The 27,927-nt window shown below is 40.3% G+C and overlaps 2 protein-coding genes across 4 annotated transcripts in view; one reads left to right on the forward strand and one right to left on the reverse strand.

Moving 5' to 3' along the window:
* soat2 (sterol O-acyltransferase 2) overlaps positions 1–3,557 on the forward strand; it is a 17,491-nt gene extending 13,934 nt beyond the window's left edge. For both annotated transcript variants that reach the window (XM_031853828.1, XM_031853836.1), the window contains exon 16: positions 479–3,557. In XM_031853828.1, the coding sequence (XP_031709688.1) occupies positions 479–535 (57 nt within the window). In that variant the 3' untranslated portion in view covers positions 536–3,557. The remainder of the gene's footprint in view (positions 1–478) is intronic.
* igsf8 (immunoglobulin superfamily, member 8) lies at positions 1,353–16,220 on the reverse strand. 2 transcript variants are annotated; one of them, XM_031853807.1, is made up of 8 exons: positions 16,080–16,220; positions 15,746–15,898; positions 12,749–13,129; positions 11,335–11,796; positions 9,245–9,423; positions 8,843–9,095; positions 8,077–8,535; positions 1,353–6,196 (listed from the first exon to the last, which is right to left on the reverse strand). In XM_031853807.1, exons 2-8 carry the CDS (start codon positions 15,798–15,800, stop codon positions 6,069–6,071), a joined length of 1,917 nt encoding a protein of 638 aa, XP_031709667.1. In that variant the 5' UTR covers positions 15,801–15,898; positions 16,080–16,220; the 3' UTR covers positions 1,353–6,068. The 2 variants fall into 2 exon arrangements, with proteins under 2 accessions (XP_031709667.1, XP_031709675.1); XM_031853815.1 differs by having other exon boundaries at positions 15,746–16,220.
* Between the last annotated feature and the right edge of the window lie 11,707 nt (positions 16,221–27,927).

A 27,927-nucleotide genomic window follows, 5' to 3' on the forward strand; every position in this document is an offset into this window, starting at 1 on the left:
TATCATCCTGGCTTTGTCTGTTCTTATCTCCAGTCATTCATGAGTATCTGTTACTACACAGACTATGTGCCTACGTGTACACACACATATAAAGTGTGTAAACTTGACGACACACGCAACTTACACACATAAGCCCTTATTAGAAAGTCCCATGTGTTGAGTAACAGTAGGTTTGTAAAAGTCCGACATGTATTTAACATTTGATGAAGTCACAGATGTGAAGGATTTGCCTGACAGATGGGCACAGATGTACTTAACATACTTTTTACGCATTAAGGAATCCTCTAAAGCCAGTGGCGTCATTCACACACACGATGGTTTAACACACATAACTGCTGTCTAAAAATAAAATTGACCACCGTTAAATGAGATTATTAAGTGATGATGAATGGATGTTTAACCATGCAGATGAAATGTATACAAGGATTAGAGATGATTTCACCATATTTAGACCAATTCTTCTACTCCGTCTCCACAGAATAGCTTCTGGGAGTTGGTTACACCTCGATCATGGTCCTGCACCTACCAGAGTTGATGCTGCCTTTCTCCTGGGCTGGATGGATGAACGATCAAAGTATGGAGGTCTGAAAATCACGATGGACTGAACACAGGAGAGTGCAAGGAATTTGAAAGACATGTAAATATACATTTTTTTGTATGATTTTGTTTTTGTTGTGTGAAGATTTCTTTTGTTTTTTTTAGACGCGTCGTGATCCGTATGTCGCTGATCACTCGCCTCTGAATTATTCAAAGTGTTCTAACATACTCAGAATGCCTTATAATCTGATTATAGCAGTGTATATTTATAGTCATAAGTAATACATATTCAGAATGCTTTGTAACAATAATCATAACAATAATAATAACACATTATAAACATTTTATAATTACTTATAAAATCTTTATTTCATAATTGCTGGTCATACATGATGCATTATAATGTTTTATAATGCGATTATAAGTTACTCTTAGTGATCATTGTTTGCTTAAAGCAAACAATGACCACTTACAGTAACTTATGACATTATAATGCATCATAACAGTGTTTACAAGACATAAAAATATTGCAATATAATACAACTATGGGAATTTTAATACAATATTATCCTTGCAAAAGAATTATGAAGTAATTATGAAATGATGACCTGCAGTTATTGGGTATAATGATCCTTGACCTTATAAGTCATTATAAAATACTTTATAATGTGATTAGTCATAAAGCATTATTCATATTTATGAGTACTTAGAGCTATAAGTATACAGTGCTGTAAATAGTATTTTCTTAATGCAATGGCTATCAAAGAAAAAGTTACCAAACTTTCTTTAAAAATAATTGTAATGTACTGATTTCTTTTTTTTTTGTCAAGTGCTCATAGAACATCTCACTGTAAGCAAAATGTTGTGCATTAATCAACAAGTAGCTTGTTTATTTACAATATTAAGAGAAAATGTGTACATTCTCTGTGTACGGGTTAAAGAAACAGGATACAACATGTAAATGAGTGAGCTTTAGAAGTGCTTGTACGCAGGTTCTTTGGACAGAGTCAGGTGAGCTGTTTCCCCCTCTTACCAGTCTTAATGCTGAGCTAGGCTAATTACCTCCCAGCTCAATCTCCATAATTAATGTACAAAATATCATATACAAAGTAATTAACAAGGGGATAATAGTTACTGTAGTTATAAGCTATCTTAGTTTCTTAACCTTCCTTGACCCAATTATTTGAATTATTAAATGTATTTAAATGGTATTGCTAAACCTCAGAAACTCAGAACTATCTGCAAATAAAATTGTACATTGCATTTTTGTTCCCGCTATATTTATAATAAATCTGGACATGATTGTAGAAAACGTTTCACAGAAGACAGGTGAAATCAGTGACAACTTTGAACAGGCTCTGCCACTGTGAGGGCACTAGGCCTGCAGCGTGTGTTGCATGTTTAATCCTGCCTCGGTTGACATTCAGATGGCAGGGATTGGTTGGGAGAGCAGGTACGTTAACCAACCAACCAACCACAGGCAGTGCAGCGTCTTATCAGTCCGCCACAAAGCCTCTGTTTGTCTGCCTGCCACGTCCCTCTGAAGTCATACAGGAAGAAGAGGATTAACATTGGTACAGTGTTTGCATTAGTGATGTAATGCTCTGTAAACTGATGTACTGCAATACCATGGCAGCTCAGAGAGGAACAGAGGGACAGGTGGTTTCAGAAGCAGCGTCTAGTAGAACTTAATATATTTGTGTCTACGTTTGACATAATTCATCAAATGTTATACTTGAAAATAAAATCATCTGTTGTTTTTTTGTATTTTATTTTTATTTTGACATTTTGTTTGACATGTCTTTTTTATCACTAGCTTTCTTTTAACTTCTATGAACGGGTCTGTGACACATTTGATCTGTTTGATGGCTTTTCTGCAGCCATCAATGAGCCACTTTGCTGGTCCAATTGGAAATGTCATCTTTGCTGCAGGAACACAATGGGGGGGAGGTCATATTTGCAGAAATAAAAATGCCCCTTAATGTCCATTATTTGGGCAGAATTTGGCCACTTAAGGGGGTGAGAAGTCAACAATGAAAAATCAACATATAAAATCTGACAAACCAACTATTCACTCATCTTTTAGCGCTGGTCTGAAATATCTAGCCCCATTGTTATCACCAGCTAGTTGACAACTCTGTCTGTTTGGTGACGGGCAGGAAGCACCGAACTGCTACTTTGCTGAAAACCGCTGTTAATTTACGGACAGTAAAACACAAACAATGAGCTGTAAGACGCTAAAACACTGCAGAGCTAAAGAAAAACTGCAGTCAGGTGATAATTATCTCTGGGTTTGCCACTGAGAGTCATGCCTCTCACTTTACACTTAACAACATTGTTAAAATGAATGTATTTATTGTTGCGGCGTTAATTGAGCTTTGTGAATGGAATATAATCATCCAGGAACATATTCAAAAATGTTTAGTCCGTATACTGATGGTAGAGAGGAAGGTATTTTCATTTGTTGATTGAGTCTGCAGCTGTGATGCACTCTAAATGACATGGTAGATGGATACATTACCCAATAAATACATGAAATGAACGCTGTTATGAGATATTGAGCATGTACGTAAATGTTTAACCATCAGGCTTTTACAACTTCTTCTTTCCCATTCTACAGAGAGCAGTTTAAACCGGTGGTTTTGTCCTGGAGATGTTTTTTTTTCTTATTTCTGTTAAATATTAAGTAATTAAACTAAATTAAATAATTGTACTATTATTTGGATTGCATGATCCCATGTTATTCTGTAACAATATAAGACAAATGTTCTGCCCAATTACCTCTAAAACTACAACACAAAGTGCTGAGGGTTAACTTGAGCTGAAATGTAAACATCTGCTTGGCTGGTCCCAACATGGAAACTGCTGCAACCACAAGATATGTTTTGTATTTTTCCTCTTGAATGAATGGAAAGTATGTTTAACTAGCACACAAACAGACAGATTGTATTATGTCCTTCCATGCAGAATATGCAGTAGAAAATAAAGGAATAAATAAAAGCAAAGACATGTTTTATAAATCCAGAGTGGTTTATTGGTTATATAACTGGCAGGTTCGCCAAAGCACCATAAGAAATTTCGCAATAACCAGCCTGTGTATATTTCAGTGGCAGCAAGATGCGTTCAGGAACAGTGGTTTTAAAGCATGAGTAAACAGTCCAATCAAAACATCACACCTTCATGAAAGGGTTTAATATATCCTCAAACCAAAGCTCAACTTAGACAGCAGCTTTGTGCATGTTGCACGCTATATGCTACACTTTTTACAGCCGGCTGTATTTCTCAGGGAACAGAGATTGAAATGAATCGAAAGGCGAGCCAAACCGACTCTGTAACAGTGAGAGAGAGAGAGAAAGGGAGGGGGAAGGGCAGCAGGACATAAACTGCAGCCATAAACAGGGATTAAAGATGAACACGCAGATACTCACTCACTTTCATCTGAAATACCAGCCAGGACTACTGCTGCTGCTGCTGCTGCTGCTGCTGCTGCTGCTGCGCTGTGTGTGCACACGTGCATTCTGTCCGTGTATGTGTGCAACTATGTAATCATGTGTGGGGAATATGTGGGGGAACAAATCAGCTTTGAGTAGTTGATCTGGAACAAAGTGGCTCAGGGAGCAAGCAGAGCTGTGATTTTATTCCCTAATGTTCGTGAACGACATTTATAATCGGGGGTTTACAGCGCACAGGTTCGAGAGGACAGGCAGATTTAGAGGGAGTCTCACATTGAAAACCCACCGGGAGACAGACGGGCAGTAAAGACAGACTGAGACAGCAAAGTACAGCTCGGTGCAAACGAATTTAGAGAAGCAGGAAAAATTAACTGCCCACAAGTTGGTTAACACATTTTACTTTCCTCAAACATGTCTCTAACTGTAAGTGGTCAGACAATGGGGGCTCGCTCCCATGACCAAACTCTTCTTAAGTGTTACTTTGGACAGGAAGAGGAGGATGGATTTCACTCATAAGTGCGCAGACACAGTAAATCTGTACTGTGGGCTAGCAGCGGAGGCTATAGTCATAATGAGTTGGCTGCATAGATGTGTGGCCTAAACCCCATGATGACGACGATAGCAAGACTCTCAGGTCATATGAATGTGCTGCTCAGGAGAGTTTAACCTCAGGGACAAGCTGCCTAATCAGTGTGAAACAACGTGTTTTTCTGGTTGTCAGTTTCACAAGTAGGACTACTTTTCGCTGTACTGTTTTATCTGTCTCAGTCACAAGAGCAAAGGAACCATTAATTGCTCACAAAAAAAAGGGAAGGAAAAACACTCAGAAGTATTCACTCAAGTAGAACAAAGAAGTGACTTTTCAGCTGGAAGAAAATCAAGTAAAAGAAGGATACTGAGGGGCTTTGGTCCCAGTCCCGTATGTGTCCAAGTGCTTCACAAGAACAAACTGCTGCAGAATGTTAAACACTGGTGCTCTGTCAAAGACAGCATAGTCTTACTCACATTAAGAAAAATAAAACAGCTAAACTCCATACACTATTTACATATTTTAGCTCAGTGCATAATGGATATCTCTTCCATTTCTCTTTGTCAAATCTATACAAGTCCGTATAGAAAACTCACTTCAGCATGAAGTGTCACAGGCGAAGAATGCTCGTGTTTAGAATTGATACTCAATTGGTTCTGGCATCAGAAAGCCCCCAGCCAGCGCCTTCCTTAAGTAACAGACAGAGACTGTGTTTACATGCAGAGTGCTGCTGGGCTGCAGGCGGTGGAAGGTCCCTGCGCATATTAACTTTCTGGAGGCTGAACTGCTCCCATCAGCATTCATGCGACTGTCAGTGGCAGCGCTAGAGGCTTAACCATTCACAGACATTGAGATATTTTTTTTGAAAAAGAAAAGAAAAATACATGCAGTTTGAGAGGGAAGGAACAATTGGAACATTATCGACGTGAAAACACAGAATATGTGTGAAAATAGAGCCATTACAGGCTGAGAACCGTTTGGTAGCTTTATACTGTAACAATCAAACTATGACTTCTGAGGGGGCCGTTTGCTTGGCTTTTCTGTAGAAAATATACAAATTTTACAGCATCCAACGCATTTCCTCACATCTGAGAGACTCGAAACCTGAAGTACCTTCTGTGCTTTTGACCTGGTCACAAAAGTCTTGCGAATCTTGTGTACTTCTACCCTTCTCCATTTGAAACAATGCTAAGCTTGGACAAAGGAATCCTCAAAAAGGTGGATGAAGCCAACATAAAAAAGTCTTTCTACCATTGGATGGTGGCTTCAAAAACCTAGATTATTACGCCTACTGGTGCGAGATGCAGCAATCACTAAAATATACTCAGAGAAGGTTTGGATATAAAAATACAAGAGAATATAAAACAGAATATTTTGGCATTGATTATTAAACAGGTTGGTCAAAACACAAAAGAAATAGTCAAACAGGGCGAGTCATTTTTGTCTTGAAAGTGGTTTCTCTGCCATTTCTTTCATTATTTTCAGTGCATCACCTCTTTCGTGCCTCTTCGCGAACATTCAGATTTCAGACAGGCGGAGACTGCGGACATCTATTTTTGAGCGCGCTGACTGGCGAGTCGCTTCATGAAGCAGCAGGTTACCGTTGCGATGATGACGATGCCCACAAACAAGGCAGAGGAGACTCCGACGACCAAAGGGATGAGGATGAGGTCAGCAGCTGAAAGATAATAGAAGGATGCAGTGATGTGAAATACATTCGTAAAAGAAAATACAATATTTAAATCGTATTATAATCCATTTTCAGATGGGGAAAATCTACTTTTGTATTACCAAGAAAAAAATAGTCTCCTTTGGGAATAACAGCGATTTGTTTGGTTCAAAACAATACGGATAAAGACTTTTTATATAATACTTTCAGGCAGCACACATGTTGATGAAAAGCAGATAAATGGACTGTCCTGCTGGATAAAGTAAAGCTCAGTGATCTCTCGTGATTCAGTCATCTCGTGCTGGATGACTGAATCTGATCACGTCGTGCTTCTGACAAACATTATAAAACATATTTTAGATTCATTACATTCTGGATATTTTGACTAACTGGATATGATTAAAATGCATAAAGATCCAAATCTACCATACAAGCTCCATTCACCATATTTTCACAAAATGATATTCCTTTTAAATGCTGATATACACTGACATTAAAAAAAACAAACAAAAAAACAAAACAAAAACTTACTGAGGCGGCAACAATAAGTCATTTAATTGATCAAAATAACTTTTTTGATAATTGATTAGTAACTTCAGATTTTCCAGTGGGACAGTAAAAATGGTCCTCTTGGTCCTTGAGTTCAAAGTCCCACAATATTAAATTACTGCTTCATGGGACAGGAACGTGCCTATGTACATATTTAAGATGTAAATACAGGGGAACCATGTCCTGCTATCTGCTACTTAAAATGTACAGACACTTCTCAAGGTCAAGAATAAAGACTTGACGTTTACACTTGCTCTGCCCTCCAGCTTGTGACCGAAGGTCAGTGGTGGAAGAAGTATTCAAATAATTTACTTAAAAGTTCTCTATTCAACATTCAGAGTGTTAATATTGCAGCAAACAACTATTTGCTACATAAAGATATAGTGGAGCAATGTCTACCTTCAGCAGAGAATGAAGGCACTCTCATTCTGTGTGTGTTGTAACCCGAGTTTCTCTGTGCTTTGTTTATATAGCCGGGCCGGCTGCGCGTGCATGCGAGTCTCTCTGTTCTGCCCCACTGGCTAGCTAATGTCTGCCGCTCTGCACTGCGCTCATATGGCAGTTACCACTGATAACGCAGTCCTGACGTGTCAAGGAAGCGTAGTGCCCACCCTCCAGTTCTCCCTCAGGTAAACACTGTTAGCTCTGTCAGCACTGTTGCCTTAGTTTTCACTGTTCGTGCAGCTAGCACCGTTAGCTGCTTGCCATCGGCTCAGCCGTTGCTGAAAGGATCTCATTCCGTACAGAGAACTTTTAAAGTATCAAAAGTAAAAGTCGTCATAACGCAGAGTGGCTACTGTCAATGTTACAGTATTACATCATTGGATCATTACTACTGTGGTACTGTGGTTAGTCATGGTGGAGCTAAATTGAACTCTTTTTGGTAGCTTAATCTGTGTCAATGGATCATATTTTATAAACTTAGGTATCGTAGGTTTTCCGTGTAAAATCTTTTGGTTTTGAGAAGAAACATAACTATAGCTCTGATATATATGTAGTGAAGTGAATACTCAAGTAAAGTACCTCTAAATGGTATTTATGTACACCAGTTCAATCCTGGGACCACCAGGATAAATCTGGATAAGGAGGGTGAAGAGCAGCACTCGCCTCTTTACCCTGCAGTACTCCAGTGGAGCTGCTCAGTAGCTGACAGATCAAACCGTAATTGTACTAGGCAGCTTCCAGATGTGAATGTATGCGTGTTGGAGTGTAAATTAGAGCTATGATCTCAGCAAAACCACTTCAAAAATAGTTAATAAACTGCATCTGCTTGTAATCCGTTACACGTATCCAAGATCACTTTGGTTACTACATAAAAACAAATCCTGGGAGACTCTTACCTTTGGCATACAGGTAAACAGTCACTGCATTTGACTCAGCTTTGGCCCCCGTGTTGTACCAGCCTCCATGCTGGTCCTGACCCCACGCCTGGGCATGACACGCATACATGCCCTGATCCTCGATTGTTGCTGCGTGGACCCTCAGTCTGTAGCTGCCGGCTGACAGGCGGTCGACGCTAACCTCACTACCGTTGGCATAGATCTCTGCGACACCGTCGTACATGAGGGCAGCTACCAGTCTGGGTTTTTGCACCACAGGGGGGTCCGGTAGAGCAACATCAGATGCTGGGCTCGGTACCTTCTTGACAACTCGTTCAGGGATTGGCCACCGCAGCCACTGCACCTGTGCCTGGGCGGGGCCTGTGGTCGTCACAGTGGCGTTGCAAATCAGGGTGATAGTGCTGCCTCTTTTTAAAAGGGGCCCTCGAGGGAGCTGAGCCACGGCTGCAACGAGCACATCTGTGGAGGGAAGTGGTAGATTGAAAGAATAGTTTATAGAGGGTGAACTGAACATACGTGACTGTCAGTTCGACAAAACTGAAAGTTCAGCGAGCCACAGATTCCAGTTGGCAGTTTACCATTAAGCATCAGAATGCTACACTGACTTATTGCATATCCCTGATGTTCCATACTTTTAAATAATTTCTTACACCAAACAAATGCAGAGGTCCTCGAGAAGAGAATGTAACCAGCAGTGGAAAGAAATAGGAATCACTGATATAGATGAAGCCTGCGTGTCACTGGGGACGCGAGTAGCAGCTCTCACCTTTGCTCTTGAGGTTGACGGTGACTCCCTCAGACCTCTGGGTGAGTGTTGCAGGAGTAAACTCGCCGGGGTTTGTCCTTCCAGCGTACACGCTCACCACACACCGGTATACCCCCGAGTCTAAGGGCTGGGCTGAGAACAGCTTCAGAGAGTACCTCCCCTCGGCCACTTTCTCCATAGAGCCCCCGCTAGCTCGGCTGAGGTCGTCCCCCCAGCTCACAACGCCGTCTGGGCTCATCCGGGCCACCTCCACCTTCACAACGTCAAATACAATGTCTCAGTATCCCTCAATAATACTGTGCAGGTACAAAACAAACACGGCAACTTGTTCTACTGTATACAATCGCACACACTGAGCAATAAACAATAATACAAATGAGTCAGCAGAATGAGAATCGGTACCTCGACTCCACCGCTCCAGGCTACATCGCTGCGTACCGATCCCCTCTTCATCCACTGAACCAGCAGGCCCGCGTTTACTTCAGACGGCAGCCCCAACACCTCACAGGTCAGGATGAGAGGGGAGCCCACCTGCAGGGTCACCTCCCCCTTGGGCGAGGACGTTATACTCAGAGACTCCGCTGGGGAATGGAAGAGGTGGAGGGAGACGGGTTAGTAATAATGAAAGCACAGGAAATCCTCCTCGGTGGAGGGCCTCAAACAAGCACTCAGACTGTGACAGTAAAACGTTTCACAGGAAGCGATATACTGTGGGTTTCTGTGGAGAAGCTAGAGTGGCCTCTCTTGTACATTACATACTTAATGGCCAAGATAAAATGGATAACCACTTTGCCCTTTTCTATTATTGCTCAATGAAAGAAACTTGAGCATGTTGGCAAAATCAGAAACATTTAACGCTCTACAGCAGAAGGTGCAGCACAAACGAGAAGTGCAAATTTGTTTCATGAATTGAAGAAGTTTCATATTGGAAGTACTGATATAACTGGGTATAAATGGAAGATATCAACACTGGTCCATTGTGTGAGCGAAGCCTCATTTAACCACAACACAGATCTGCTCAATAATAGAGACATTATACAAACAAAAGGAGACGCATAAGACTATTGTATTCGTCAGACAACAGGGGCCAGAAAATACAGAGCTATATAGTGCTCATCAGAGAAACAATGCATGCACTGATTAAATGCTTCAACTTCAGCTCCACTTTTATTGCTGAAGAGAAAAGAATTTGACCTAAATAACTTTAAGCTCCAATAAGTAGTTACTAAGTACTGAGACTCATCAGCAACACAGGTTCATTAAAAGAACATTTATAAAAATGTAGTTTTGAATAATTCAATATTAAACTTTAAAAAGCACTTTCATAGATACATATCAGGACCATATCCTCTATGTAACCGCATGTTAACGTCCCTATCTAAGATATTAAAGCAGTTTTAAGAAGGACAGATCTGTTCTGACACTAATGGACACATCAGTCTGACAGAGAGACAGTCGTCCTCTTTGTGGGCTACAAGAAGCCACGGTGGGAGGAAAGATTGCTTAATCCTTCAGACCTACACCAGCTCTTTAGAATTTAAATTGAGCCAAGCAGCGAGGCAGTTATTCTGCTGCTCTGCCAGCCGGCTATCGACCCCTCAGATCCAGCGGGATAATCAGCGAGAGCTGAGCATCAAGTTCAACAGTCAGACAGTTTGACAGCGGACACATAGTAAGTAGAATTTTGATAGTTGCAAGGTTCTCAAATGTGAGAATTTGCTGCTTTTTGTAGCCTTACATTATAGTTATTAGTATAGTAGAGTCAAACAAGACATTTGATAAAGTCACCTCAGAGTCTGAAGATACTGTGATGGGCATCTGTCACTGTTTTACAGATCAAAAGATGAATTGATTAATCAAGAAAATAATCGTCCGATCAATCGATCACGAGATTAACAAGAGAGTAGTACAATAGTAAGATATAATAGTAATATGTACATCCTTCCACCCAGCACGGGAGGAAAAACCCAGTCATCCAGGGGCAGCTAATCAGAAAGCCCAACACTCCTTCAGCCAACAAGCTGACTACAGATGTGTATCCAGTTACATGTTTAATCAGCTCCGCTATCTGTCCTGTCAGTAAACCGCTCAGTTCGCCAGCCAGCAGGCTAGACATTCGGTTAAGCTGTAAGTAACACAAACATCCAGAGCTTCAGCCTGAAACCTGGAAAGAGTCCAATGTACTCAACAGCAACACAAGTCCAGGCCGACTGACGCCACTGAGAGAGAAGAAGTGACCAGCAGGAACCAAACTTCAGCTGTTTTGCTTTCATTGTCTCCGGTTTATTTGGCCAACGATGTTCTTTTCTCAGTGTTTTATAAAGATTGTCTTACTAACTTCATCAAATGTCTGTTGTTTGAACAATTAACTGCAAACCAAATATCTGTGCAACATGCTGGTTGCAGTATGACCAATGGCACTCGCCCCAAGCCGTCAATGTGTTTAGCAAATGTCAGCACAAACACTGGCACAGTTTCCCAGTTACACTGACCTAGTTGCTGAACGGTCAAGTTGCCAATATCCAGCATCCTTTGTGCTATCTTCTGCCACGATCGATCAGGGTCCCGGATCCACTGGGAGGCCTCGCAGAAATACGTGCCGGTGTCTTGTGGCTGCACCGCTCTCATCTTCATCACGTACACGTCCAGTCCCGCCTCCCCGTTCCTCTTCTCCAGCGTGATCTCTCCGTCATCGTACCGCTTCTTGTACGAATGTCCGGGGACGACCCCCAGGAGCTTGTCGACGGAGATAATCTCTCTGGCGGTGCTGACCTCCCCTCCCGGTCCGCTATCCAAACCCTCTCCAGCACCGCGCTTCCCGAACGTGATGGACAGATGGGTGAGCTGCTCCGATTGGATGCCGGCTGAGCATGTCAGCGTTAATTCGGCCCCCTCTGGCACGGGCTGGCCGGTGAGTGAGCGGGTAAAACTGATCTGGAGCGTATCAGGGATCACTGCGGGTGTATAAAGAGGCAGACAGACAATTACATCAACAGGAGCCAGGTGGGAGGGGAAAGAAATGGACCAAATCTAATTTCTATTGCCGTTTCTATGTTTAGAACACTAAAGCGAGTCATGAAATGTGGTTACTGAGAGTGACTGCGAGCCGTTTACCAACCTTAGCTTTGGGGCTCAAGCTTTGCCAAAGCTAGATTAGCCAGCTATTATGAAGATAAAACTCTTAAGCTGCCTAACAAACACCCTGCATCCTACAAACATAAACGTAGTGGTACACGAAAAATAGAAACAGGATTGGTAACCATGTGGATGGTCGAAAATTGCCAAAATATAGTGGATAGCTTGAGCAGATGGATCTTCGTAGAAAGAAAGAAAAACTCCAGATGGCAAGTGTAAATAAGAGCTTATACATGAGGAATGTCATCGAGCACCAAGTTAAACACAGAGTATGATTAATAAACGTCATTCATCTGGCTGATGTAGAGCAGAGATGCAATAACCCCCGAAACAAACTGGAATACAGTGTGCTGGTTTCCACTGCGTGTCGGCTGAACTGTGACAGCCATCGTGTCGGGACTAGCACTGGGTACCGTTTGAGATTTTGCAGCAGAGGTTGGTGATGCATAATAATAGTTTTGGTACCGACTAGAACTAGTCGCTGAAAGAACAAAACAGGAAGATGCTGAAGGCTGATCTTGCCATGTTTTAGATCATATTATTGCAATCATCAGGGTTATGTTTTATTCATCTTTTTTCTTTATTTATTTCATGGATTTGTTTATTGCCCCTGTTTTCCCCTCTCCAGGGATATTCTCCATTTTCCTTATATTGAACAAATCCCATGAAAGGACCAAAACCAAAAAATAAATTGATTTTACTAACAAGTATGATGGAAATTATTCCTCTGTGCCATAGAACTCCCATGTTCTACCAAGATATATCTCTTACCTTTGACAGGCACTTTGGCGCTGTAGTTCCCCTGGTAGGTGATGTCCGTGCTGGGTGTGTAGCATTCATACTTCCCCTGATCGTCAGCTCGGAGCCTCTGGATCACTAGCCGGACTTTGTCCCCCAAGTCCCTCTCAACCCTCACCTCCCCACTCTTCACCCGGGCCTGGAAAGGGGCGTAAGGGAAGCCCTTGTCCCTGGTGGACACCACTCCCATCTGCCTTCCATTGGCGTCATCCCTGATCAGGAACCACTCAAAGTCCTGCGTACGTGGGCCATCGTATCCTGACACGGCACAGGGCAGGGAGAGGGGGAACCCTGCCACGCGGTACAAGGTCCCAGGAGGAAGAAATATGTCGCGACACACAGCGCACTGGAGCCCTGTGAAAAGAAAAAGGGAGAGAGAGCAAAGAGTGTGAAAGACGGTGACCAACGGGCAGGACGGGCTGGAAACGGTAACAATGTGAACTTCTGTGGGTCACAGCTTCGCCTCGCAGCATGTTTGCTACATGGACTCACAGATCAATATCCTGAGCTGATGACTGGCTAACAGTGAATCAATACGTTAAATAGTGGAGGAGAAAAAAACACTCCAGCTGGGGCAGGGCAATGACACATTCATAAATAAATACTATCATCTATGTGAGTCTATTAGCTCAAATTAGGGCTGCACAATTAATCAAAATGGCCTACTTCAATTTTAAAATCCCAGCAGGCGCATTATTTGTTAAAGGAGTAATGCGTGTCAAAATACCATTTTAAATGAAATATTGTCCTGGTCCACACATCATATTCTACAGACTTAAGAAAACATCTTTGTTTGGTGCATACCCCCGCAGAAAATCACACCATAGAGATTTTAATATCTCGCAATTGAAAAACCCTTAAAAGGAAGAGTTCACTAAAAAACAAATAAAAGCAGTTTGTTCTCTCACAGTGCTGCAGTGAGTAAGATTTGCTGAAACTGGTGTTTCTCACTGCAACACAGTGATCCAGAAAAGTGGCATTCAAAAAGTGCTGATGCTAATATTCAGTGCTCAAACCAGCAAAAAGTGATGGTCATTGAGCGCATTGTTTTTGGAAGGAGTGAATCTTGAAACTGCCAATCACACAGAAAGGGAAAAAATAGAATTAACTCTATCCCGCTGTCCTTACTGTTCAATAGACACCTGGTAACATGAGGGATTGTATGAGTATGAATATTCAGTGCGAGTGCCTCGGGAGTTTCAAGCTTCCAGGTTCAAGAATCATGATATTTCACTGATTCATATTGTCTGGCTGGTTCATCACTAACTTCCCCAAAAACCCTCCGAAATAGTCTGAAGGCTCAGGCCGAGCTATTTAAATACTGAAACACTCTTTTTAGCCGCAGGCATTGAAACTTCTCACGCCATTGATATTCTCTCATGATAAGGGTACTTACGCAAAGTCATAATTTCCTATTTTAAAAGAAGGAAACTGAGACATCATGAAGCGTGTTTTTAGGCTGGCTCTACAGACTTGCTCCCCCTTTAAGCGATTTGTGTTATTATTATACACAAATTACTTTCAAATCACACATTTTTTGCAGCAAGACAGATTTTTCAGGTCATTTTAACCGACTAACAAGTCAAATGCTAACAAGAAAAACAACATAAGGAAGAAAATTTGAATAAAGTTTAAGAAAAAATATAAAATTTAACAAAAATGGAATTTAAGAGTACAAACTATGGAAGTTGTATATGGTAAAAGTAGCAATACAATTCAGATGCTTAATCTCAGATTTTGGGCTGATACCAAGTAGCAGTGCTCGCTTTTCCCCCAAAAACTGAGAAAATAAAAATGCAAATCAGATGTGATCATCCCAACATAACAGTCAACTAACCGACACTCAGTCCGACCCACTAACACGCAGCCTTTAAACGTCACCTACGACTGATAAAACTACCTGAACAACTAGAAATACTAGATGGGTGCGTTTTGGCACTCCCCGTCTGTGTGTGTGTGTGTGTGTGTGTGTGTGTGTCTGTGTATGCGTCAGACCTAAAACAACTGGAGCTTTCTCACAGGCGAGCCACCACCCGACAATAACACGCCCCTACATAATGACATGGGAGACGAGTGGGAGGCTTAAGCGGATCAAGTCCTAATTAACATTGGGCTTGGACTGATAGGGCAGGGGGACACCACAGCTCGGGACAAGGCTCAATACTGTCTGGAGTGGATACTGTGCAACACGGAGGAGCGGGGCCCCAAACTTCTCATACTAAGAACCCACAAAGAGATGCATGTTGGACCACAGGACTGAAAAAAAGGAACCATGTCTACTTGGTTATTAGATAAGATTATGTGATTAATAATGCCGTGCGCAGGGAGATAAAAAAACTGTGACTCGGTCTGATATGTTCTACTTATGTCTAAACTGTCAAACAATGAAGAACTATCTTAAACGTGAGGTGCAAAGTTGAAAACAGAAGACATGTTAATGCATTCAGCTTTATCTGCTCTGCGTGTTTGGGTTGTGCATACAATGACTGGAGTCAAACAATACAACCTGGAAAATGAGGGTTGGTATCACTCCCATAAAACAACTATGATGTTTACCATTGTGTGAACACCATTAAACAGCCCTAGTGATGTGGATACTTTTGCTTGGGACTTCCTGGATGCCACCACTAGCCAATTTTATTGTCCAAAAACACCTGTTTCCCTGACACAACCTGTGGTCCTCAGGGGTTTGTGTTTGATGGTGGACTGTCCTATCTGACACTTTGGATTGAAGGTAATAAACTTGCAGACCACCACAAGAATGTGATGAAGTGTACCGCAGAAGAAGCGTTTACAGGCAAAAATAATTTCAAAATAAAGAGGAATAAAAGGGGCCAAATGAATCTAAATGAATGAATTGGTCGGCTTGAAGAAACAATCATGCAAATGCATCTCCGTGTGAGGCGGTTTTTAGTAATTGTGTGCAGAGCAAACAGGTACAACGCAGACCGCACGGCTGGCGTTACTCACCCCAGTGTAGAAGTACGAATAATGTTGTTTTCATCGAAGCCATCGCGGTCCTCATCTTCTCCCCCGATGCTCAGAAGGATTACGTTGACTCAGATTTCTCTCTGCGCGTTTATCGTCGCACATACTTCATCCCGCCGCGCGGAGGCCAGCTGTCTTTAAAAAAAACGACACGAAAGACGTGATTATTTTTTTGCGATGAAAGAAATGCTCGCATCAGTTTAATGTGCAACAATAGCAGTGCACGGAGAGGGCAGAGAACAGAGAGTTGGGGTTAGCGCTATTGGCTAACTGCAAGCAGGCGGGTCGATATTCATAACGTGAGAGGTTCGACTACCTTTTTCATGCACCGTCGCATCTCCGTCAACACATCGTCTGCTCCATGTTGGGTTTAGATTATATCGCCTCGACAGACAGACATGCCGCTGACCAGCAATGGAGGGGTTGGCATCACAGGGGGTTGGTGTGTGTGTGTGTGTGTGTGTGTGGAGGAGGAGGAGGGGTTGGAGGGAGGAGCATGCATGCAAAAAAAGGCTCCGAGAGAAGAAGTAAGACTGGTGCCATTGGTGAAGAAACGATGGGGACATTTTGAACCAATGGTAACAGAGTGTTGAAACAGCAACTTCAGACCGCAAGGGGTCACTACAGCCACAACACACACACACACACACACACACACACACACAGTATATACATGTATATATGTGTATATGTATATGTAATATATACATATATGTGTGTATATATGGCATACTATGAAGGGTTTCAGAAAAAACGTTGGAGCAGAGTATGACATAAAAGGTGGAATAACAATGCGAGTATAAAATGCCCCAAAATTGTCTTAGGCCAAATAAATGTAAAAAAAAAGGAGTAATAGTGTACTTTGCCATAAAAAACATATGCCACATTAATTACATCAACCGTCAGAGTATAGTATGCCATTAAAAATGTAATAAAAAATGTAATTCAAAGTGATAGCCATGAACATGTCATAGTATAGTATGGCATAAAAAGTGTCATAAAAATGTCATGATCTGAGGTTGTGGGTTCAATTCTTGTGTTGACAGTGGACTTTAACGTCCAACACCCAGAGTGAAGAAGTCAAATATGCTACAAAACCATAGTGGAGTGTCAGACATCTTGCAGCTCAGAGTGATTGAAGACTAGTCTGAAGACAGAAGGGTTGTGTGTTCAATCCTTGAATGGTGCAGTGAATTTTAAGTTCCAACACCCAAAGTGAAGAAGTCAAATATGCTACGAAACAGCAGCGGAGCGTGTCGGATTAGATAGTTCAGGATGATAGCAGTGTGGTCTACAAAGCTATGTTTGTTGGTTCTATCCTGAAGTATTACAGTGTTTTTTTTAGGTCTGCCACCCACAGTGAAGAGGTTGAATATGATACCAAACACTGGCTTGGCATGCCAGATCAGATAGCTCAGAAAAAGTAGTCTGAAGAGATGAGGTTGTGAGTTCAATCCCTTGTGTGGTGCAGTGAGTTTTGACGCCTAACACCAGCTTTGAAAGAGTAAAATACACAGAGAGATTAGTTCTAGGTGTGTGCGGCATTGGTAACACAGTTGGTTAGTTCCCATTATGGAAGTTACCAGTGCTGGGTTTGAGTCCTCACCGATGTGAGGACAGCAGTGTCCAGAGCACCATCGCAAAGGTGGACTAGGGAGTATGAGATGTGACCCATCCTGTTGTTGCAAAGATATAGAAGGAGGAGGTTATGGAACAGAAAACCATATATGTTCATGATTATTTTTATAAAAATGTGACAGAAGTGACCCCTTATGACACATCATACATTCATACAGTATAAGGACAAGAAGAAGACGACGGAGACGTGGATGAAGTGAGTGAAGAAACTTGGAAACTGCATTATGAGTTTTTACTGATTTTTCTTCTGAAATACATACATGCATACCATGACATTTTTCTCTGACATACCATACTATTGTTTTTTAATGGCATAGAATATTATGAGGTTTTATGCAATATTATACAATGAATTTGTATGGCATACTATACTATGACATTTATAATGTTCTACTCTATTATTATTAATTATGGCATACTATATAATTCATTTAATGATATTTTTATGACCATGACAACTTATGGAATATCATAATATGATATTTTTATAGATACTGTATTATTTTTGAATGGCATATTTTAACATAGTATTTTCATTACATTTGTATGGCATACCACATTACGACTAATTATGGGATACTATAGCATGGCAATTATATGACATTTATTATGGCATACTGTATTACTCATTTTTATGTTATTTTTAATGTCCATGACAATTCATGGCATACTATTTGTTTTATATTATTTGGACATACTATATATTTTTTCCATGGCATACTTTAGAATGATCTTTTCATGACATTCATGCACTATATAATTTATAGCCTGATATTCTATGATTCAAAATTATGAAAAAACATGGTTGACTTATGGTTTTTGTTCTACCTTGGAGGTATCTGAAAAACTAAAACCCTTTTGAGGATATGTGCCTGTATTAATAACTGTGTTCAACTTGTACATGATACAAAATACAATTTCACACAATAGTATATTCTTAATATACTACCACTGTTAAAAAAATGAAATAAAAAGTGATAAGTAACAATGGACTATAACTACAATGGGTGGATGGATTTTATTTCTATTTACATAATTATCACAAAAACAAAGATGCTATATTAGTATATTTTACCGAATACATTATTTACAATCTACATGACCTGCAAGAGGAAAAAATCCAGAATCAATAAACTGGGAAATAAATATGCAGACATTCTGCCAAAGAAAATGTGTGAGTGTGGACAAGACCAAAATAGATGACATAAATCCTTTGGAATAAGATGACAAATAAGCAGTCCACATCAATGTCCTTTTATGTTTGTAACCTTGGAGAGATGAAAGCATTCAGAATCCTGCTTATGTAAAAGCACAGAAGTATTATCATCAAATGTACCAATAAATAATAATATAAATATATATATAATAAAGTCATTTTTCTGCAAAAAAAGGAGGCTACTAGAGAATCCGCTTGTATTTATTAGCTGTTTTTTGGCACTTCTCCCTGCTCCAGATGATGAAAACCAAAAGCTTGAAGCTGCAACCTTTTAATCAGTATTTAAATGAAAACTAATACATTCAAGTTTCACTTTCATGTTTAAAAATGCATCATTGCTGCCTAAACTGAAAATGAAAATAGAGACTATATTGACAATAGAGGACTCCCAGGTCCATTTGATAATTGCAATGGGAAATTGAGTTGCAATTTAATTTTCAAATTGGCAGATAATAACCCACCTCAAAATTAAAAACTTAGCTTTTCTATTTGAATTTTAGCATGATTTTAGCTTATTGCAAATAAAAAAATAATTGGAAATGGCATTTCAAGAGATGTGACTTACCCATCAAAACCAGTGGGCAGACTATACATAGCATTCACTTGGCGGAAGTGAAAGGACACTATACTGTCTGGATTCATAATCCCGGTTGTTAAGCTAGTAAAGGGGGTTTTGATGGTTGAAAATAAAGGCACAGTAGTCTAGTTGCAGGTTGGGTGTTAGTTAATGCAAATAAATATCACAGATAACCTAGTCTCATTTACAGCTTTAACGTTCATATGTCACTATATTCACTATATTCACTGTGTTGTAGCCTACTTCTGCTTATTATTACTACCCCTCCGTATCCATATCTATACTGTCATCGTGCCACACATTTATGTGTGTTTGCACGTGTGTGTGCATTTATGCTTACATATTAGGTATTTTTCACTGAAGACATTTATGTTACAGTAAAAAGCACAGGCGTTGATAATAAAATGAATGATGGCTGAATTCCATTTAGATGCTTGAGTGGTATTATTCATGTTGGTTCACTGTCAGACTCATGTGGTTTACTGGGGCACTTGAATATAACAGAGCCATCGTTAATGTTAATAGTAACGAATGTACTTCAGTCGAAATGTCTGCAGAGAAAAAACACCTTCCAGTATTTCTCACATTTAGCTCTGCCCATGTGTGCGTGCAGATATGTATTATTGTTTTATTTGTGGTGGTTTATATTATTACTGTGTTTTTGTGTGAATATGCACACCATCACTCAAGTGTGTATTTGTGTATATTTCTTATATTTGTGAGTTATTCACATGCCGTATGTGTCGTCATGTATTTGAAGAATTGTGTGTGTGTGTGCGTGTGTCATTTACATACATAAATGAACTAGAGACAGCTTCATTCAGCCACAAGATGGCGACAAACAATTGCCATACCGAGAATTCAAACCATCTACATGAAGGACATAGACTGCGTATCAATCAATAAAGATGAAAATATAAAAAAGAGTAACAGATTTGTTGTCTTGTAGTGTTACCATTAGAATGATAACATAAAAAGTAGCTGATACTTAATGAATAGAACTTTTTTGATTTATATTGATTTCCAACTTCCATTAGTTTTAGTTCTTGGTTCCTAAACCCTGAATCATTCAAACAGTATGTGAGATTTCTTCAACAACAATGTTCACGAGCTGACAGTGATGTAAAACAGTGATAAAATACAACTAACATTTCTGTGGCCTGCAAAGGCAGCGCTGCTACATTCCCGCCTTCTCTGTCTCCTATTTTGTGTGACCCTCTAAGGAAAGGCAAGAAATGAGTCTAATCAGTTATTTAACAATTTTTCCATCATTGAAGTGGAGTCCGGAGAAATATCAAAGCTTAGAGTAGAAAGATGGAGAAACATTGAGTGGGGCAGGATATGCTCCTATATGTGGCTATAATATATGCTCATTGGGGGATAACCACTCAAATGCTGCTTACTCTAAAGAGGATTCATGCCATCAGAGCACACCTCATTAGTGGTACCGGTTGTCCTCCATCCCGTCTAGTTTCCTTTCCTCTCCTTCTCACTCCTCTTCTTACTTTAGGCTACATGGAAACATGGATGACTTCACAGTATGGCTCGGCAGCGAGAGGGGAAGTCATTAGGGTTTTCTGGGTTAACAAGGCGGCGTGCGGGATATGCAGACTTCAGCAGGAGCCTACACCAGCAATGAGGGATGGCTCTCATGCAGAGTAAACTTCCTCAGTCTTATGGCTTCCAAAGCGACGCAATTTCTTAACCGAGTTGGACAGTTAGAGCATGATGTAGTCTGATCCACTTCCATGTAAATAAACCTCTCAAAGCTCCACTCTGTTTCTTGTGCACATGACTGTGTATTACTTATGACAGGCAATCTTACAATCCCCAAGTCTTTGCTGTTAAAGTTTGTATTCTCTTGTTGTTTGATTTAAATCAACTTATTTTAATGTGTATTGTTTTTTTACCTTCAGTCAAAAAGTAAATACGTTATATCAAACTTAAGATTAAAACAATTTTGAGGTTTGTGTACTTCACTCTAGTATTTTCTTTTTCCGCTACTTTATATATATATGTAGTATTGTACTTTAAAATTGTACTTTTTACACTACATTTACTTGGCAGTTATAGTTATTAATTAGTTTACATAATGCAATTTTAAAAACCTTCTACTCGTGTGTAAAATATGATGCATTTTTACAGTAGATTTAGCTCATGCACAACTTTGTATTTGATACTGTTTTAGAGTTTCTTTCTTTCTTTCACATTACAGTATCACTAGTTTTACTTAAAGCTGTTTTATTTGATTTGTGGCCACCTGAGGGCAGCAGTAGCACCTGCAATCACAATATTTGACATATTACCACCTTATAAACCTTTTAGCAAGTAATTGACCCTTCTTTACTTTCTTCATCAGCTAGTAGCTCACTGTCTGTCAATTGGTACTGAGCAGGTAGTGTAAATTAAGTTCATCAAAGCTTTTCTTTTGCTGAAAACAGCTGCTTGCTGCTGCTGGAAATGAAGTTGATGAGTGCAGAGTTGGGAAACTGTAGAGTCAGGTGGTAATGTTCTGTAGGTTTTTCACTACAAGTGACATCTCTCACATTAGATGTAGTCATTTGCTCCATTGTTTACAGAAAGATATCAATTAGTGCAGCTTAAAATAAAGGAATTCCACCTTCGCATCAGGAACAAAGTTCTGCACTATATGATGAATGAACTTGTATTACATCTCCCTTCCAGTTTCCATTTGTGTTATTCTTCTCCTCACCTTCTTTGTGCACTCACTCCCACTCTTTTAAGGCCAGTACAGACTAAACTGTGACCTATACTGGAGACAGTCTCTAATTACCTAGTACTACAGTCACTACAGTCAGGCTAACACCCCTGTCATCGGAGGGACCTCAAGAAGATCCCTTCACTGTGTGTGGCATGGGTTGATATTGTAGGTACAGACACAGATTGGCACCTTTTGTTCATTCATCTTGCTCTGAGATTATTTTCATTGGCACAGACAGACAAAGCTTCTGTCTCATGTCAGCCATGGTTTTTGAGTATGACTTGGTCTGAATGCTTCCTTGGTTTATTTCCCTCACATGTAGATACAGTACATTCAAACAAACACATGTACTCACTCTATATTTGAGCTCCATTTGTTCTCCAGTTCTGTCTGCAGTTTTTATCCCCATGCTTCATGGGACACACTGAGCCAGTGGTGCTGATAGAAGGATGACTGCTAGACAAAACAAAGAGAAGGAGCAGGGACATGTGTACGTACGGCCAATTTACTGCTGGCAGGATATTAATAACTTTCTCTCGGAGGGCCTTTGGTTTTCTAGGTTTCCTCTCTTTATTATAGAATGCAACAACGATGTTTAGCTAAGCTTTTGACCGCATCGTTTTACTTCTTTTTGTCACTGTCTGGGACTGGAAATGTGTGAGGTTGATCAGTCAGTTTTTATTGGAACAGAGGACTTTTTCCCTTTTTCAGACCACTCTTAAAGAGATGTAAAAAAAAAGTAATGAGAACATATTTAGAACATATATGAGGGTAAAACCAGATGTTATGTCTACACATATGAACTATGTTTTAACAGTTTTATGTTCTGCTACATGATGAACACAGAACAGGACAGAGGAGGAGATTTATTGTCCAAAACTTTAAAATGTCTTCTGTCCAAATCAGCTATAGCCATTTACATTTATTCCATAAACATAACCAAACAAAGCATCTATTTACCAGACATGGTTTATTTTCTAACATTGGGAGTGAAATGTGTGGGTGCCACAAAAATGTGTAGGAAGTTCTAGTGGCCATGTAGCATAAAATGTTAGAAGTGGTCTCCTATGGTGTAATTGGCGTGGACTGGAGGATAGTTTTAGCTGGCCACTACACAAACAAGCAGGCCAATAGATAGATAAATAGAAAGTCTAATGGGCAATTTGGTGGACATGGAGAGAGAGAAACACACAGAGAGGAGAGGAGAGGAGAGGAGAGCAGAGATGTGAGGGCATGAGGAAGCCAAGAGAGGAGAAGGAGGGTCTGCAAGGAGGGGAGGGGGGGGGATTGGAAACACATGTAGTGGTCTGACTGCTGGTCTTCCCCCCTCTGCCTCATCCAGACAACCACACACAACAAAGACGGGAGATGGGCCAGGAATGGTGTGAGGTTGAGTGCAAAGGTGATGATACATGGGCAGTGTTTTGAAGCAGACTGGCAGTATTTTATGGAAGAAAGATGGCAACTAGCGATCGCTAAACAAACGCAGATGACAGAATGGACCATAAGTATTATATGAAAGTAATACTGCGGTTTCGCATTGTGTAGACTTCAAGTGTGGTATGTATGTATTGTTTAATGACAGCATAAAACAAAACAAAACAAAATAACTATTGTATGGAGGAGAGTATTGTATGTTGCACAAAAACAGGGAGTCCGAGGTTGTATATGTAACAACTGCACATGTATTTAATGTGCCTTTCCATATGAAAAATATTATTTTAGATGTCTATCACATAAAATAGAGATTCATAGAGCATCTAATTAATCGGTCAAATTACAACAAAAAGTTTGTCAGATGTGCTCTGCTTGCGGATGTCGGTACCATGTCTGTGTCCTCTGCCAAAGATTGACTGGAATTGTCCCAAAAAACAAACCGTTTAAATGGTGTGTCAAATAACAATAATCCAACCGCATCTAAGCGTGAAAATTACATTTTGACTTAGTTAGATCATAACTCATCATTACCGGCACAAAGTATGGTACACATGCATTGGACAGGAAAGATAGCAACTAGTTGTCAAATGATACTGACGGTCTCTCAGTCATACTTGAATAGATGTCGTATCAATATTTTAAGATAGTTTGCTCTGTCAGAATTGGATGGTCCGAAGAAGCTCAACCTATCAGTCGTTTATGTTTATGTTATCTCATGGAGTTAAACTATATAGCACCCAAACATTGTCATTTTTGACTCTTCAGATATTTTTTAGCTTTGACAGATTACATTTGAACACCCAATGTCACTTTTTTACAGATTGTTCAGATTTGTAAAATCATTATATTTTCATGAATTACTGCGATATGGAATTTGGCAAAAAATGATTTCTGACTGGCTGCTACTTGAGTAAACATTCACTAAGTGACTTTACAGTGGATCTTATTCATTTAGGAAAATCCTTTGTCTTGTTTTTGTTTCCTTTTGTTGATTTGTAACAAGGTAGGAACTATAAACAAAACTGTTTCTAACCCCCAGGGAGAGCAGACACGCTTTAGACTTGTGTGCTAACAGAAGCGTCAACTGATGGCCAGAAAATAAGCTTTCCAACAACATGCTTCTCTATGTGGCATAACTAAAAACAATATGGTAAAAGGAAATAACAAAAGAGCCAAAAGTTTACTTACAATCTGTAGATTACCAAACTGTGAATGAAATGTGATGGATAGCCAGAAGGTCTACATTGTGAGGTCGAAAGTGAAGGATTATTTGGGAGAGTATGAGCACGGTGAATGACATAAGCTTATTGCTTTCTAACAGGGCTAAAAAGGCCGATCCTGCTCTCCACTATGATACTAACTTAGAAAGAACATCTTATTGTTGTACATTTGTGTAGTGTATATTTTACAATAAGAAGTGCTGCTCTTAAGCAAACCTGTTGCTAGTTTAAGTTATAGCAGTAAATGTATATTAATATTAAGTCTAAAATCTTTATTTCAAAAAACAAAATATCTTTTTAACAAAGTTACGATGCAGGGAGTACTTAAACAAGGATTGAACCCAATTGAAAACATCTGAGGCAGCAGGATTAATTCAGTGGTATATTTAGGAACTTATAGGCATCTAGAGTCGAAATAGGCAGAAGGAAACAGCAATGTAACTATTACTATCTGAAAAAGAGGTAGGTGAGAGTGGTTGACGAGGGAATGAGATGCAGGTGAGGGGGTGAGCAGAAAAGGCCAGACAGAGCTGATGAGGGAAATGGCAACAGGTGTGTAGATGGGAGGGGATGTCAGGTGAGCAGGCCCGAGTCTGAGGGCATCTGGTGGACGGTTCGAGGATGGCAGGTCCGTGGAGTGAGAGGAGTACATCGCCGCGGGGAAGTAAACAGACAAGGACAGATGTTTAAGATTTACTGATGCAAATAAATATTATAGATTTCATTGTGAGAGCAATTCGGAGATACATTTTAAACATTTCACATTTGTGTGTATTGTTGTACTCTTTAAGTAATTATCTTTAAGTTTTATTCCATATTATGACCAGTTGTGGCAGCTCTTCTAATACTGGACGGATTATGTTTCAAAGTCTCGCATAGAAATTTGGGATATATACACAAACAGAGGACACACATTATTACTGTTAGTGAAAAGACGTGATTTTATTTGAACCCGAAAACTGTTGACTTGTTAACAAGCTTTAAGTAACTACTCGCCTACAGTGATGATGTCATGTAGTTAAATATTCATGCAGCACAACAGTAATTAAAGAGCTTGCTGAGCTACATTGTTCTACTGAAATATAATATTTCACATCCCCAAATCCTTTCTGTTAAATGTTATCTTTGGAGCTTAATCTCTTCATGTTCAAACTACTGTATCTCTTATTATTCACTAATAAATGTTTTCCTACTTCTGCAGCAGTTAGAATGTATAATAATATAATATTTTACCAGTTTGTAGCATCCTTTCACTGCTTTCCTGTAAAATTTGGTAAAGTCATTTTTGAATTTGAATGACCAGGAACCCAGTTACCATCTGGAATAGAATCAAAAGCGGTTCCTTTGTACCACTGACTTACTGCATTCATGTAAATTATTGTGGCATTTTTCTTGCTTTACAGTAAAACAGAACCAAAGGCGGAAATTATAAATAATTCATGTATGCTTCAGCAAAATTATGCCAAAATGTGTTGACAAGCATGTGTGCATAAATGTAGCAGCTTGCAAGTTGCCCACCTGTGTAAAGCTGTTGCCTATGCGCGTGCACACTGCACACTTGCACAAGTGTGCGGCTGGAGTGCGTGCAATGATTAAAGGCAGGTCTGCAGCGAGAGAGTGAGAGAGAGTATGTATCATCAGTGCGGTGATGGTGGTGGTGGTTAGAGGAGGAGGAGGATGGGGGGGGGGGGCGGACACAGCGAGACAGACGCCAGCCTTGGTTTGGAGCAGAGCCTGAAGAGGGACTGTGGCTGATGGAGAGCGCAGGGACTGGGGAACGAGGGAGAGAGGGAGAAGAGGAAAGGCGGAGAACATTTGGGGACTGAAATGCTGAAATACAGATGAATGATAGAGGAAGCTAGCAATGAATGAGCTGAAAGAGTGGTGAGAGGAAGCAGCAACAAAGAGAGATGTGAGAATACTGAAGTGTGGGGGTAAGGAGGAAAGAAGGAGGAGAAAAATAAAAAAGAGAAGGAAGGGGGGAGGATGTGTCGTATGAGTTTGCCGCTAGAGGGATGCCGGGGCTGGGGGAGTGAGGAAGAAGAGGAGGGAGAGGGGGCTCATTAACCAGTGCGAGATTGGAGCCTCCTTGGCTTGCTCGCATTCAACCACACTCGGCCTTTGATGAGGGCTAGATCCTCAAGCTCAATCAGTCCCACATGAGTCCAACTGAGAGGGAGAGGGAGACAGAGAGGCCAGAAAGACTGGGAGAGGGAGACAGAGGGGGAAGATAGAGAGACTGAAGGAGGGATGGATGACAGGAAAGGAGAAAACAGACAGGAAACGGTAGATGGTATAGAACAGGAGGAGCTGGGGGGGAGTGACAGCCCAAGGGTAAGCAAACGTCAGGATATGGCTAAACGGGTGCTCACAAAGAGCCACAGAGAACTGGTTTAAAGACTTTTCCTTTTAAAAAAACAAACTACTGGCCGGAATGAAGTTGTTTTCATAATACAAAAATATTTTAGTGGATACATGAGTCATTGTGAGGGAAGATTCTTGAAACGAAAACAAGTTTGTGACTGTGCATATATTTGCATCACCCAGAACAGCATTACTGTGGACTGGATGTAAATCGCTTTGTGTCTTTTCCTGTGAGTTAAATGCAATACAAGTTTAACTCTTTTATTTGATGGAATCTGTGATTGGAAAACCTTTCTTGAGTCTGCCTCTGGTTGTGTTTTATGTGTGTATTCATGCGTAGAAATACATGTGTGTGAGTGGTTGCCGAGATAGTTCAATGCACTACAACTCCAGAAAACAAGGTGCACGAAACAACAGGAAAATTTAGAAAACAGTTAAAAACAAATGTTGCATTTAGAAAAAATAGTACTGCAAGTAAATAAAACCAATATGACAACACATACTGTACGTGGCAGAAACTACAGAAACGTTGCAGTCAAACGGGAAAAGGGACAAATAAAAAGCCGATATCTCAGCAAGTCCTCTACATTAAACTACGAAGATCGGCTCTAGAACGACACATAGAAGGGTTTTCGGACCTGAAGACCCCATCTCCCGGACAACATTATTTTTCTGTGCCTTACGTTACAAGTCAAAGTTGTAAAATACATCTGTTTAGTGATGTGACAACACAATAGTTAAGGTTTTGTTCAGTTTAGGCAGGAAAACAAACTGATCTCCTCCCTACACGACTTTGTTGCTGTATGATAATACCACCTTCCTTATTTGCCCCAATCACTATTATTACATTGGCGTTATAATTATGAACAATGAATCGTCTCTGGTGCTGAAGACCATGTGATACGGCTGAAAAATCCAGTAAGTCGACCTCGAGTAGAGATTATTTTGTAAAACTTCTGTTGTTTTGTAAAAGTTTTAATATTTGCTTGC

Source organism: Anarrhichthys ocellatus, unplaced genomic scaffold (genome assembly GCF_004355925.1).
Source record: "Anarrhichthys ocellatus isolate YVR2014 unplaced genomic scaffold, GSC_Weel_1.0 scaffold1, whole genome shotgun sequence".
In the NCBI taxonomy this organism is placed as follows: domain Eukaryota; kingdom Metazoa; phylum Chordata; class Actinopteri; order Perciformes; family Anarhichadidae; genus Anarrhichthys; species Anarrhichthys ocellatus.